Source organism: Oncorhynchus mykiss, chromosome 23 (genome assembly GCF_013265735.2).
Source record: "Oncorhynchus mykiss isolate Arlee chromosome 23, USDA_OmykA_1.1, whole genome shotgun sequence".
Classification (NCBI taxonomy): domain Eukaryota; kingdom Metazoa; phylum Chordata; class Actinopteri; order Salmoniformes; family Salmonidae; genus Oncorhynchus; species Oncorhynchus mykiss.
Window position 1 is genome coordinate 23,550,029 of NC_048587.1, and position 16,164 is coordinate 23,566,192.

General features: G+C 38.6%; 1 protein-coding gene across 1 annotated transcript in view; it reads left to right on the forward strand.

Annotated features, from left to right (window-relative positions):
- The window catches only part of LOC110502464 (protocadherin-15-like), a 278,820-nt gene that overhangs the window by 95,947 nt on the left and 166,709 nt on the right, over positions 1-16,164 (forward strand). Inside the window, exons 15-17 of the mRNA XM_021580491.2 lie at positions 1,606-1,799; positions 7,419-7,551; positions 12,457-12,536. Coding sequence (XP_021436166.2) covers positions 1,606-1,799; positions 7,419-7,551; positions 12,457-12,536 — 407 coding nt within the window. The remainder of the gene's footprint in view (positions 1-1,605; positions 1,800-7,418; positions 7,552-12,456; positions 12,537-16,164) is intronic.

Here is a 16,164-nt window from a genome sequence, read left to right on the forward strand (position 1 = left end):
CTGAATGGATTGCAGAGTTTATTTACATTGACTCAGATTCTAGTTTGATTGGTTTGAAGGTTTGGGGTTAGGTTTGGTGTTTGTGTGTCTGTGCACATGTGTGCATGTGTTTGTGTTTAGAGTCCAATTGTTTACAGCAGGAAGTCCCCTCGTTGACATATCTGCTTTTATGGAGTTTGTTCAGAAGCAGTGTGCGTTTGTCTCCCATTAGGTAGGCAGAGCATGATTTCCCATCTTACAGTCTCTCAGAACACAGTCAAAACAAAATATCAGACACATAAAAGGTCAAGTTTAATCTGTGTTTAAAATCATTGCCCAGCCCAGCTGAAATGAAGCCGGCGGTCAAGTGGCGGCCGGTACAATCACTTATAAGCTGTTTTTATAAGCCATTTATAGGAGAGTCTCTGGGCCTCTAAGGATGAAGGTTTATTTGATGCTGCTATTTCATATCTTAGACATTACAGCTCTATATGAAAAAAAAGGGTTCATTAGGCTAGCCTAGCGTGTATTAACATAGCAAAGCCTTGCAAATATAGAGCTAACGTTAAACTAAAGCCTGGCTAAGGGTGCTGTGAGTTGTAAATGGTGGGGTGTCCAAATGAATTAGCTGGAAGTGAAGGGTGGCTGTTTAATTTTTGATCTAACACTGCATGGTTCTAAGGTTCTAATCTGTGTACAGATTCCATTCGGAAAGTATTCAGACCCCTTCCACATTTTGTTACGTTACAGCCTTATTCTAAAATGGATATAAAACAAAAATTCTCAGAAATCTACACACAACACCCCATAATGAAAGAGTGAAAAAAGGATTTTATACATTTTTGCAAATGTATAAAAAAAAAAAATTAAAAACCTTATTTCCAAAGGCATTGTATTTAAATATATTTACATTTGTATCAACAAGCCCACACAATTAGACTGAGCATTCCATTGGCAAAAGGAAGCTCAGGAAAATAAATTATAAAAAATATATTCATATTTATTTTCATGAAATAAACACACAGTAAAAATTGAATGGGGGCTTTAATAGATTAATCATTCTCACTAATACATTCATAAAGGTCACGACATTTGCATCAATATTTTAGGAGGGAGAAGTTGTTTACTGTAGCAGTTACAAAAGGTCAGTAGTTTCTGTAAACATTACACACAGCTTACAAGAGCACCGTCTGGTAAATATCACAAAATGCAGGTCATGATTTGAAAAGGTAATAGAATTTTACTGAAATAGATGTCTGTGTTTCCTCCACCATTAAAAAGACAGGTGGCCTCTCACAAATCATTATTGCTCCCCTACCTAGAAGCATTTTCTTTTTTTTCTTTCTTTTTTTTACCCCAATTTCATGGTGTCCAATTGTTGTAATAGCTACTATCTTGTCTCATCGCTACAACTCCCGTACGGGCTCGGGAGAGACGAAGGTTAGCCGCACTGCTTCTTAACACAGCGCGCATCCAACCCAGAAGCCAGCCGCACCAATGTGCGGTAAATTTGAATAGTTGGTGGCTTTGAATGTTTTAGGGCCTTCCACACCCTGCCAAAATGCACTGAAACACTGAATTCTTCCTCTTTCAAAGACTCCATCTCTCTCTCTCTCTCTCTCTCAGCTAAAAGCATTAGATGCTGATGATGGGTTAAATGGTCTGGTGACCTATGAGATACTTGCCGGAGCACAAGGGGATTTCATCATCAATAACCGCACTGGACAAATCACCATCGCACCCAGGACAGCTCTTAGCATGGGTCATTCTTATGCCCTCACAGTGAAGGCCGCCGACAATGCACCAGATATCCAGAGAAGGTACAGTAATTTAATCCATTCATCTTTTCATCTATTTGTTCATTCAGCCTTTAATTTTCTCAATCACACCTTTAATCTATGAATGTGTTTATTAAAAGGACTGTATTCCTTTGATATCCTCATTAATATCCATGCATGATTTAGGTTATGTTGGAGGTAAAATCTTGATTATGACCTCAGTTTCTTACTCAGTTTTTCATTTTTCATACTTATTCAGTTAAAGTTGAAATATGTCACTTTTTTGGGGGATCCAAACAAATTCACATATAAATCCAATTTATAGATCTGTCATTCTCATTAAAAGCAAGTCTAAGAAGCAGTACATCTGTTCTGTATGTGCTATTTCTATTCTTCCCGTTCTTAAGTTTCATGTTCGCATCTTTTACTTGTATATTTTTTACACCAGATTCAAACAGCTGGAAACACAATATTTTAGGTTATTAAAAATATATTTCACAGTGGTTTAGATGGTACAATGATTCTTTACACTATGCATGGCTTGTTTTGTCACATGAACTGAAATTAGCCGATCTGTTCGAATTTTAGCAACCAGGAAATGGCTGAGTGATTTCTGCAAATTGCACCTTTAATCATGTATTCAATTATTCCTTAATTCATTGTCATTGTCTTTCATACATTTATTGATCCATCTCATTCCGTCACTGCTCCATTTTATTGTTTATTCATACTGTGCAGTTACTTGTAGGTCTATTAAATTCATGCATATAGAATCATTGTATTCCTTATTGAATGCATGTGCATATTGCTGTATCCACATACAGCATTTTACCATCTGAATGGTAAGAGGCTGTATGAAGACAGATTTGCCTGGGCATTGAGACAAGCTGTTTACAGTGGCTTGCGAAAGTATTCAACCCCTTGGCATTTTTTTGGGGGGGGGGGGTTTGTATCATTTGATTTATACAACATGCCTACCACTTCAAAGATGCAAAATATTTTCTTGTGAAACAAACAAGAAATAAGACAAGAAACGGAAAACTTGAGTGTGCATAACTATTCACCCCACCAAAGTCAATACTTTATAGAGACACATTTTGCAGCAATTACAGCTGCAATTCTCTTGGGGTATGTCTCTATAAGCGTGGCACATCAAGCTACTGGGATTTTTGCCCATTCTTCAAGGCAAAACTTATCCAGCTCCTTCAAGTTGGATGGGTTCCGCTGGTGTACAGCAATCTTTAAGTCATACCACAGATTCTCAATTGGATTGAGGTCTGGCCTTTGACTAGGCCATTCCAAGACATATAAATGTTTCCCCTTAAACCATTCAAGTGTTGCTTTAGCAGTATGCTTAGGGTCGTTGTCCTGCTGGAAGGTGAACCTCTGTCCCAGTCTCAAATCTCTGGAAGACTGAAACACGTTTCCCCTCAATAATTTCCCTATACAGTGCCTTGCGAAAGTATTCGGCCCCCTTGAACTTTGCAACCTTTTGCCACATTTTAGGCTTCAAACATAAAGATATAAAACTGTATTTTTTTGTGAAGAATCAACAACAAGTGGGACACAATCATGAAGTGGAACGACATTTATTGGATATTTCAAACTTTTTTAACAAATCAAAAACTGAAAAATTGGGCGTGCAAAATTATTCAGCCCCTTTACTTTCAGTGCAGCAAACTCTCTCCAGAAGTTCAGTGAGGATCTCTGAATGATCCAATGTTGACCTAAATGACTAATGATGATAAATACAATCCACCTGTGTGTAATCAAGTCTCCGTATAAATGCACCTGCACTGTGATAGTCTCAGAGGTCCGTTAAAAGCGCAGAGAGCATCATGAAGAACAAGGAACACACCAGGCAGGTCCGAGATACTGTTGTGAAGAAGTTTAAAGCCGGATTTGGATACAAAAAGATTTCCCAAGCTTTAAACATCCCAAGGAGCACTGTGCAAGCGATAATATTGAAATGGAAGGAGTATCAGACCATTGCAAATCTACCAAGACCTGGCCGTCCCTCTAAACTTTCAGCTCATACAAGGAGAAGACTGATCAGAGATGCAGCCAAGAGGCCCATGATCACTCTGGATGAACTGCAGAGATCTACAGCTGAGGTTGGAGACTCTGTCCATAGGACAACAATCAGTCGTATATTGCACAAATCTGGCCTTTATGGAAGAGTGGCAAGAAGAAAGCCATTTCTTAAAGATATCCATAAAAAGTGTTGTTTAAAGTTTGCCACAAGCCACCTGGGAGACACACCAAACATGTGGAAGAAGGTGCTCTGTTCAGATGAAACCAAAAATTGAACTTTTTGGCAACAATGCAAAACGTTATGTTTGGCGTAAAAGCAACACAGCTGAACACACCATCCCCACTGTCAAACATGGTGGTGGCAGCATCATGGTTTGGGCCTGCTTTTCTTCAGCAGGGACAGGGAAGATGGTTAAAATTGATGGGAAGATGGATGGAGCCAAATACAGGACCATTCTGGAAGAAAACCTGATGGAGTCTGCAAAAGACCTGAGACTGGGACGGAGATTTGTCTTCCAACAAGACAATGATCCAAAACATAAAGCAAAATCTACAATGGAATGGTTCAATAATAAACATATCCAGGTGTTAGAATGGCCAAGTCAAAGTCCAGACCTGAATCCAATCGAGAATCTGTGGAAAGAACTGAAAACTGCTGTTCACAAATGCTCTCCATCCAACCTCACTGAGCTTGAGCTGTTTTGCAAGGAGGAATGGGAAAAAATTTCAGTCTCTCGATGTGCAAAACTGATAGAGAAATACCCCAAGCGACTTACAGCTGTAATCGCAGCAAAAGGTGGCGCTACAAAGTATTAATTTAAGGGGGCTGAATAATTTTGCACGCCCAATTTTTCAGTTTTTGATTTGTTAAAAAAGTTTGAAATATTCAATAAATGTCGTTCCACTTCATGATTGTGTCCCACTTGTTGTTGATTCTTCACAAAAAAATACAGTTTTATATCTTTATGTTTGAAGCCTGAAATGTGGCAAAAGGTCGCAAAGTTCAAGGGGGCCGAATACTTTCGCAAGGCACTGTATTTAGTGCCATTGATAATTCCTTCAATTCTGACCAGTCCCTGCCGATGCATGATGATGCCAGCACCATGCTCCACTGTGGGGATGGTGTTCTCGGAGTGATGGGTGTGCACCAGACATAGCGTTTTCCTTGATTGCCATAAAGCTTAATTTTAGTCTCATCTTATCAGAGTACTTTCTTCCATATGTTTGGGGAGTCTCCCTCATGCCTTTTGGCAAACACCAAAATTTGCTTATTTGTTTCTTTAATCAATGGCTTTTTTTCTGGCCACTCTTCTGTAAAGGCCAGATCTGGAGTGTACAGCTTAAAGTGATCCGATGGACAGATACTCCAATCTCTGCTATGGAGCTTTGCAGCTCCTTCATGGTTATCGTTGGTGTCTTTATTGCCTCTCTGATTAATGCCATCCTTGCCTGGTCCGTGAGTTTTGGTGGGCGGCCCTCTCTTGCCACGTTTGTTGTGGTGCCATATTCTGTAAAAAAAAATGTATAATGGATTTAATGGTGCTCCGTGGGATGATCAAAGTTTCTGATATTTTTTTACAACCCAACCCTGATCTGTACTTCTCCATAACTTTGTCTCTGACCTGTTTGGAGAGCTCCTTGGTCTTCATGGTGCCGCTTGCTTGTTGGTACCCCTCGCTTAGTGTTGTTGCAGACTCTGGAGCCTTTGAGAATCAAATCAAATCAAATTTATTGATATAGCCCTTCGTACATCAGCTGATATCTCAAAGTGCTGTACAGAAACCCAGCCTAAAACCCCAAACAGCAAGCAATGCAGGTGTAGAAGCACGGTGGCTAGGAAAAACTCCCTAGAAAGGCCAAAACCTAGGAAGAAACCTAGAGAGGAACCAGGCTATGTGGGGTGGCCAGTCCTCTTCTGGCTGTGCCGGGTGGAGATTATAACAGAACATGGGCAAGATGTTCAAATGTTCATAAATGACCAGCATGGTCGAATAATAATAAGGCAGAACAGTTGAAACTGGAGCAGCAGCACAGTCAGGTGGACTGGGGACAGCAAGGAGTCATCATGTCAGGTAGTCCTGGGGCATGGTCCTAGGGCTCAGGTCAGAACAGGTGTGTATATATAAGGAGATCATGTGACACTTAGATTGCACACAGGTGGACTTTTTAAAATAATTATTATTATTTTGACTTGTAAAGGTAATTGGCTGCACCTGATCTTGTTTAGGGGCTTCATATCAAAGGGGGTGAATATATATATATGCACGCACCACTTTTCCATTTATTTCTTTTGAATTATTTTAAACAAGTTTTTTTTTCAATTTCACTTGACCAATTTAAACTATTTTGTGTATGTCCATCTAAATTAAAATCAATTTAAATGACAGGTTGTAATGCAACAAAATAGGAAAAACCTCGAGGGATGAATACTTTTGCAAAGCACTGTATAATGAAGTTTCAGATTATCATTCTTACAGACATTAAAAAAACATATTTGTCTTTCATTTCTGTTCCTTTTAAACTATTGTTAATAATGGTGTGAGTGGTTTGATGTAGTTCATCTAATAGTTGCTTCATATTCCTCTTGGCAAGAAGCAAGTGAGCAGCAAACTATTTTAATAGTCTGTATTAGGGCATAACCATTTTTGTGAGGTGTATACTTTAGGCTACCAAGAATTACTCTGTGTACCGCTGATTTAGCCCACTGCAGTAAAAGGTTAAAGAACTTATGAAAAAGATTGGTTTGTTTTTTCTCCACCTAATCATTGCAAGGGTTGTTCAATGACAGAAATGTATTTGTTTGAAATCTATCACCAGATAGAGCCATTTCAGGGAGACATGTAATCATGTTTTGTTGCAAAATGCTATATATGCGCCTCTATACATAAGTAGTACATAAGTAGTACTGCTATATTTTACAGTCAAATGTGACAACTACATTTTTTATAAAGAACTGTACAAATGATACACGTGTGACATCAATATATATATATATATATATATATATATATATATATATATATATATATATATATATATATATATATAGTTTTATTAATCAGTGTAGTAATATGAGATCTGTATGTAAAATATTTACATTTTAGTCATTAATTAACAGGTGTTCTTACCCAGAGCGACTTACATTTAGTCATCTTAAGATCGCAAGGTGTGACAACCACATATCACAATCAATTATACAGGGCACGAACATTCCATTCCAGCTAAACAATCGATATATTGCGTTTTGCAACAAAACTCGTTTTTTAAACCACATCTAAAAAACAGTATTCATTTACACACATATGAAGGTACCCATAAGCAATAATTTCTGTTGAAAAAACACAAATGTGATAAATTGGTGGATATAATGTTTTGGAACGAAACTCTTCACATGCAGACTGCCAGTTGACTTATCCACCTATCTTCGTTGAGCCTCTTTAAGCATGGTGTCCTTGTGGGAAGCCAGGAAACTCATGACAACCTCCAACACCCTGATGAATCACCACTGTACTATTACTGTATGTGAATGAAACTGTGCAAAGAATGTTGTTGTATTGTTTGTATATCTATTGTATATTGTAAATATAACCTTTCCGTCCCCTCTCATATTGTTCTCAACCCATACAGGAGTTCTATCACCACTGTGTACATCAAGGTGCTGCCCCCCAACAATCAGAGCCCCCCATGCTTCCCCCTCTTCACCTATGACCTAGAGGTCAGCGAGGCCATGAGGATAGGAGCTATCCTGCTCAACCTACAGGTGAGAGACACACAACTAGGGCTGTGGCGGTCACAAAATTGTGTCAGAATAGCATACTCCAAGATGTCCTTATGTTAGGTCCTGAAGTGGCTATGCCAAATGGCTATGAGCTACACTAGTTCAGTTAGCAGACAAGATTTGAATGTAATTCCATGGCATTATTTTATACCATGAAAAATACAATTGAACAAAGCTGAATAGAATATTAATATTTTCTCCAAATTATTTGAGGGAGTGCGCACATGCGGCTGTTCTGTGTTGAGCAGTTAACAAAGAAATAGGTACTCTTATATGCTTCATTTTGTAATGTCTACGCTGGGAGTTGGGAAGTACAGGGAGTGGATATTTAATAAATAAAGGAACATGGAACAAACACAAATAGAGTCAATAACACCTAGGGAAAGAACTAAAGGGAGTGACAGATGTAGGGAAGGTAATCAGGAAGGTGATGGAGTCCAGGTGAGTCTCATGAGGCACTGTTGCACATAATAATGGTGACAGGTGTGCACAGACCCATTGCCCTCGAGTGCCGAAGAGGGAGCATACGTGACAGTACCCCTCTCTGACGTGCGGCTCCAGCCGCAGGTCGCTGGCCAAAGCGATGGTCCGGTACCAGGAGTGGGCCAATCGCTTCTGCTGAGGCGCGGGAACCTGTCGAGCCAGCTGAGGCATGGGAGCCTGACGAACCGGCTGAGGCAAGGTAGCCTGACGAGCCGGCTGAGGCACGGGAGCCTGCCGATCCAACCGAGTCTTGTAAACTTTAGTTGTTCTACAAACGTTGGGCTATATGTTTTGATTTTTAATATATTGTAAGGCTGCATGATGAGACTCTAATGATAGTTTTGAAAAAAGTAGGTTCGGGTTACCGTGGACCACAATCCTACAGAGACATCTCTCACACCCACCAGCGGGGGAGAGATTGAGAGGGTTGGAGGTGGGGGGTTTTATGACACCTCCCGCCAATTGTAATTCTGAAGGCAGCAGACAAAATCCCTTTGTCCTCTCAGTGTGGAGGAAAGGAGTGTATGATGGACCTATGGAGAACCTACCTCAGCACAGTAACATGCTATAAATGGACTTTGGGACAATATGTTTTGTCAGCCAAAATGATGGTAATAAACGACAGATAGATTATGAAAATGAATGTCGTTTTTGTTATGTTATTAAAAGTTAAATGATGATTTTATAATGAAAACGTAATTTGAAGAGTTTTCATAATATGTACGTGATGTTTGCATACTGTACGTTGTTTGGAAAATGTCCAGATCAAAGAGAATGTTTTTGGTGAGATGTGAAGTTAGTTGTCTAAAATCCAGACCTTGCCTCATAACTAGTGACGCCCCGAGAACGTATTTAATTTACATATCAGACTAGGTGACCACACGCTGCAGCCAAGGTCCGAGTTAGTCACAACCCCTAAACGCAACACGAGGTTGAAGTAGACAAAGGAACCTTTTAACACTCTATGCTACAGATGAGTAGCTGTGTCTAAGAGGGTGATTTCAAGCAGGACCACCCGGTTACCACTCTCCAAGGACTTGTGTGTCTACACAGGTTTCATTCCTACGCTGGAGCCCTTAGCTACATGGCTGACCGTACTCAGAAGACCCCCTTTCAGAACAAGGGTGAGGAAACAGACCACTAAGAGAAAGAACATTGACATTGTGTGGACTAGAGAGTTACACCCGGTAACTAAAGAAACCAAAGAAGTGCCATTATCAGAGGAGAAGGCGAACCCAGTCCTCAAAGAGACACCCCATCAGAGACCTTCGACAAGTAATTAAATCATTATATTCTGACCCATAAGAATGGCAGTCCGGGGCAATGTGTTAAGGCTAAACTAATTATAGTTTACAAATGTATCCAAGTGTGCTTTTCTCTCGTGCACTCTGTCTTTCTCTCTACTTTTTAAATACTCATTTTGTGTAACACGTGTCATATTGTGTTGGCCCGCTAGGGACCTGTTTAATTGTACTAACTTCTAATCAATAGCTTAGACTGTGTATTTGTGTACGTGTATCTTATATTATCATTTTAGCTTGTTCGTAAATAAAATAATCAACTCAAGTGGTGCGGTACGGACTCATTCAGTGGGACTCGGGTTTGTGCAGATTCCCGGATTATGCGGCATTCAGGATGAGACTGTAGAGGAAATTGATTAATTAGGAACTGTTGTAAAATCAATATTCTGATATTCTTTGAGTTAATTTGGGAAATGGAAACTCAATAAAAACACATTTTCCCATGGTGCACCGGGTTGCTGAGTTAATAATTACCTGATTAATTGAATCATGTAATTATCAACAGTTAATCATTTGATGAAAAGCAGTCGTCACATTAATCAATACAAGGTCATGAGCTCTGCTTAGTTTTTTTGCGCAGGCTTTTATATACTTCAATAGTCTCTCATTCGCAATTTGACAAGCACTTGATAATGCCTCAAATTTCACAACGGCATCCCCATTGTGGCCTTAATGCACCATAAAACAAATCCATACCTTTTGATTCCTGGAGTGCTGTGTTGTGCCCTTCTCCCTGAGTGTGCTGTACAATCCGACACGACTTTACCTCACATGGCTCTCCGTCAGGTGATCGGGTCTTTCTCACAGGCTACAAGTGAAAACAGACACATCGGGGACGCAACTGCGTGTGTCCTTATCCAATTCCGAGGGGCATATTGAAGATATTGGACGAACTGTCAACATTTACTTTTTGTCAGCTAACAAGATGAGTAGGCCTAACAAACAGTAAAAGCACTAGCCTATGTCAATCTACTATCCACCATAATACAAAAGTCAACCTATTCTATTCTGTGCGAGAAATAAATATTCCAAAAATAGTCTGGGACAGTTGTGGGATGCAATAGATCCCAAATTAATACAACCACTGGCTTAAAAAAACTATGTTTTTATGCAATGTGGCTGACGCAACAGATCAGAACATATAGCTTACATTTTTGACAAACTATTAGGATATTTATTCATATTATAAGCGCAGCGATGCACACATGATAGTAGGCTATAAAGGTGAATGTTCCATTAGCGGGAAACACCATAATCAAAAGTGACGACAAATGCAGTTATGCATGTAATGCTTTCATTATAAAGGTGCATTTTCATGGTGAAAATTACCTTCCTCAAACTTGAAACTGTTCTTGATTTAATAATGTCTTTACATATACTAAATTATATATGTGTGACATTTGTTTTGATTTAGAATGGACGATTATCATGCACCTGTATCGAAAAAGGGGCAGCGGGAGAAAATACATGTCATCTATGCACTTAAATAGCGAATGGGGGACGCTTTTCCCAGTTGTTTATTTTCATGCCAGCCAGGTAGGCTATACTACTGTTGTAACTATAAGCAATGTGCTTACTAGTAGGAAAGTTGAGAAATAAATATAGCAGGAGTAGCCTATAGAAAGCCGATGGGCTCCTCGTCTTTTATTAGTGGTCATCACTCTGTTTTCTCCCACAATTGCATAGCCTATAGAAATGCTCATGGGCTCTCTTGAAGTGCTTGATTAGATTTCAGAACACATTTGCATTGATGTCAGAGTGATTATAGGGACAATAGAGTGCTAAGTACCAGGCAGTTAGCAAGTTTGGTAAGCTACTAATGACCAGCAGCAGCATCAGAGCTTGGATGAACCTAATTACCATCACTTAAGCTCTTGAAGCTAGGGGGCACTATTTTTATGTTTGGAAAAATAAAGTTTCCAATGTAAAGGGCCTATTTCTCAGGACCAGATGATAGAATATGCATATAATTGACAGATTAGGATAGAAAACACTCTAAAGTTTCCAAAACTGTCAAAATATTGTCTGTGAGTATAACAGAACTGATATTGCAAGCGAAACCCTGAGGAAAATCCAATCAGGAAGTGCCTCTTATTTTGAAACCCTTCTGTTCTTATGCATGCCTATCCTCCATTTCAAGGGATATCAACCAGATTTTTCTATGGATTCCCTGACGTGTCAACAGTCTTTAGACATAGTTTCAGGCTTTTATTTAGAAAAATGAGCGTGAAATATCACATTGCGTAAGTGGATCGTTGGAGGATCTCAGAGTGAGTTTTGCGCTACAGAGTAAAGCGGCCATTGTTCCACCCGGTGTTATTGAAAAACCTACACACTCGGTTGATATATTATCTAATATATATTTTAAAAACAACCTGAGGAATGATTATAAAAAACGTTTGACAGGTTTCTGTGGACATTATAGAGACTATTTGGAATTTCCGTCTGCGTTGTCGTGACCGCTCTTTCCTGTGGATTTCTGAACATAACGTGACAAACAAACGGAGGTATTTTGGGTATAAAAATAATCTTTAAGGAACAAAAGGAACATTTGTTGTGTAACGGAGTCTCGTGAGTGAAAACATCCGAAGATCATCAAAGGTAAACGGGTAATTTGATTGCTTTTCTGATTTTCGTGACCAAGCTTCCTGATATTAAGTGTACATAAGTGTAGTGTAGGCTATCAATAAACTTACACAAACACTTGGATTGCTTTCGCCGTAAAGCATAATTTCAAAATCTGAGACAACAGGTGGTTTAACAGAAGGCTAGACTGTGTTTTGCAATATTGCACTTGTGATTTCATGAATATGAATATATTTTTGTAATATTATTTGTCTGTGGCGCTATGTTATTCAGGTTTCATGACTTGTGACGGTAATACGTTCACCACAACAGCCCTACACACAACAGGGGTCAAAGGTCACACAACTAGATCTCTGGAGGTCAGGAGAGGGCAGTGTGATTACTCAAGCAAAGATCATGGAAGTGTTTGGGTCATGAGTTTAGCAAACAATAATTACTAAACCAGCCAGTATGCATTATCAGATTTGATTTAATAGATTAATTGATTTCTATCCTTTGTTCTTGTTGTTTTTCATAGGCCACAGACAGAGAAAATGACTCAATCACGTACCAGATTTTGAGTGGGGATATTCAGCAAGTCTTCAACCTCTCTAAAACGTAAGATGGATGGATGATAATGAGAATTATGAAAGTGGTTAGTATGAGTAATGACTGTGCACATTTTTAACCTCTCTTGGGTAGGGGGCAGTATTTTGAAGTTTGGATGACAAACGTGCCCAAAGTAAATTGCCTGTTACTCAGGCCCAGAAATTAGGATATGCATATGCATGGAACTATTAGATAGAAAACACTCTGAAGTTTCTAAAACTGTTACAATAATGTCTGTGGTTATAACAGAACTGATTTGGCAGGCGAAAACCCGAGGAAAATCTATCCAGGAAGTGAAAGCCTATTGATTATGTTGTGGGTTAGGGCCCAACATTCCGCTGAAAAGTCAGCGAGGGAAATTCAAAAATATTTTTTAAAGATATGTAACTTTCACACATTAACAAGTACAATACAGCTAATGAAAGATAAACATATTGTTAACCTCTCTAGGGTAGTGGGCAGCATTCAAAATTTTGGATGAAAAGCATGCCCAAATTAAACGGCCTGCTACTCGGGCCCAGAAGATATGATATGCATATAACACATAACTGGTAGATTTGGATAGAAAACACTCTAGGGGCAGTATTTTCATTTTTGGATAAAAAACGTTCCCGTTTTAAAGAAGATATTTTGTCTCGAAAGATGCTTGACTATGCATATAATTGACAGCTTTGGATAGAAAAGACTCTGACATTTCCAAAACTGCAAAGATATTGTCTGTGAGTGCAACAGAACTGATGTTACAGGCGAAACCCAGGTAAAAATCCAATCAGGAAGTGCCGCATTTTTTTAAACTGCCTCATGCCAATGACTCCTTATATGGCTGTGAATGAGCTACGAATGAGCTTACGTTTTCTACATATTCCCCAAGGTGTCTAGAGCATTGTGCCGTCTTTTTACGCATTTATGTTGAAGAATAGCCGTAAGGGACCACATTTAGCAAGTGGTCACATGATGGCTCCCGCAGAAAATATTGCGTAAAGTACACAAGTAGCCATTTTTACAATCGCTTCTTATGAGAAACCAATTGTCCCGAACGTGAAGAACAAGCTATTTCGCCTACAAAAATAATATTTTTGGAAAAAAGGAACATTTGCTATCTAACTGGGAGTCTCCTGAGTGAAAACGACCAAAGTTCTTCAAAGGTAAATGATTTAATTTGATTGCTTTTCTTATTTTCGTGAAAATTTTGCCTGCTGGTAGCAGAGCCTAGCTATAGCATTATGCCACGTTAAACTTACACAAATGCTTGTCTAGTGTTGGCTGTAAAGCATATTTTGAAAATCTGAGATGACAGTGTGATTAACAAAATGCTAAGCTGTGTCTCAATATATTTCATTTGTGATTTTCATGAATAGGAAGATTTTCTAGGAAGATTTATATCTGCTGCGTTATGCTAATTAGTTTGAGGGTTTGGTTACGCTCCCGCATGCGGGTTTGAGAGTCATGAGAAGTTAAAAAAGTGTCTGTGAGTATAACAGAACTCATTTAGCAGGCGAAAACCTGAGAAAAATCCATTCAGGTAGTAGTTTTATTTTTGGTTTTGTAGTTTTCTATTCAATGTCATTACAGTATCCATTGACTTAGGACTCAATTTGCAGTTCCTATGCCTTCCACTAGATGTCAACAGTCTTTAGAAATCGTTTCAGGCTTGTATTCTTATAAATGAGGGAGTAAGACCAGTCTGAACGAGTGGACCCTAACGTGACGCATGAGTTTTTTCAGGCGCATGTGCATTTCTTGTTTACCTTTTATATTGACAACGTTATTGTCTGGTTGAAATATTATATATCATTTAGGCTAAAAAACAACCTGAGGATTGAATATAAACATCGTTTGACATGTTTCTAATAACTTTACAGATACAATTTGGAGTTTTTGTCTGATTGTTTTGACTGATTTTGAGCCTGTGGATTACTGAAGAAAACACACTAACAAAACAGAGGTTTTGGAATATAAAGAGACTTCATCGAACAAAAGGAACATTTATTGAGTAAATGAATGTCTACTGATTGCCCCCAAGGGATAAATTGTATCTCTATTTCTGAGTTTTGTAACGCTTCTGCTTGGCTGGTTACTGTTTGTAATAATTTGTCAACTGGGCTATGTTCTGGGCTAGGTATGTTCTGGGCTAGGTATGCTTTTGCCTAAAAGTATTCTATAAATATGACACTGTGGTTGGTTTAACAAGAAGTTAATCTTTAAACCTATGTAAAATATGTTTTGCTTTCTGAATTTTTATAATGAGCATTTCTGTAATTGAATTTGGCGCTCTGCAACCTCACTGGATGTTGGCCAGATGGGACGGTAGCGTCCCACATAACCTAGAGAGGTTAATCTACCCATTGTGTCCGATTTCAAAAATGCTTTACAGAGAAAGCACCAGATATGATTATGTTAGGTCATAGCCAAGTCAAAAAAACAGAAATTTTTCCAGCCAAAGATAGGAGTCACAAAAATAAGAAATATAGATAAAATTAATCCCTACCCTTTGATGATCTTCATCAGATGACACTCATAGGACATCATGTTACACAATACATGTATGTTTTGTTCGATAATGTGCATATTTATATCCAGAAATCTTAGTTTACATTGGCACCTTATGTGCAGTAATGTTTTGATTCCAAAACATCCGGTGATTTTGCAGAAATACTCATAATAAACATTGATAAAAGATACAAGTGTTATTCACATAATTAAAGATAGACTTCTCCTTAACCTCTCTGGGAAATGTGGGACGCTAGCGAAAATGCAGAGCTCAAAATTAAAATAAATTACTATAAAAATCTAACTTTCATTAAATCACACATGCAAGAGAGCAAATTAAAGCTACACTTGTTGTGAATCCAGCCAACATGTCAGATTTCAATAAGGCTTTTCGGCGAAAGCAAACAATGCTATTATCTGAGGATAGCACCTCCGTCAACAAAGAGAGAAACCATATTTCAACCCTGCAGGCGCGACACAAAACGCAGACTTAAAAATATAATCCATGCCTTACCTTTGACGAGCTTCTTTTGTTGGCACTCCAATATGTCTCATAAACATCACAAATGGTCCTTTTGTTCGATTAATTCCGTCGATATATATCCAAAATGTCCATTTATTTGGTGCGTTTGAACCAGAAAAACACTGGTTCCAACTTACTCAATGTGACTACAAAATATCTCAAAGGTTACCTGTAAACTTTGCCAAAACATTTCAAACTACTTTGTAATAAAACTTTAGGTCTTTTTTAACGTAAATAATCAATACATTTGAAGACAGGATAATCTGTGTTCAATACAGGAAGAAAACAAACGGAAACTATCCTTCTGGACCCTCATTCAAGATGGCCGTACTTCCTCATTACACAAAGGAATAACCTCAAACAATTTCTAAAGACTGTTGACATCCAGTGGAAGCGAGAGGAACTTCTGGATTCCCAATGAAAACTCATAAGCATAATCTGAGAACGGCGCTCAGAACCCAAAAGAGCCAGAGGAATATCTGCCATTTTGGAGTCAAAAAGTTAGAAACAACACCATAAATATTGACTTACCTTTGATGATCTTCATCTTTCATGATCTTCAAGTTCCATAAAGTCCGTAATTTATGTCCAAATAGCCACTTGTTGTTAGCGTGTTCAGCCCAG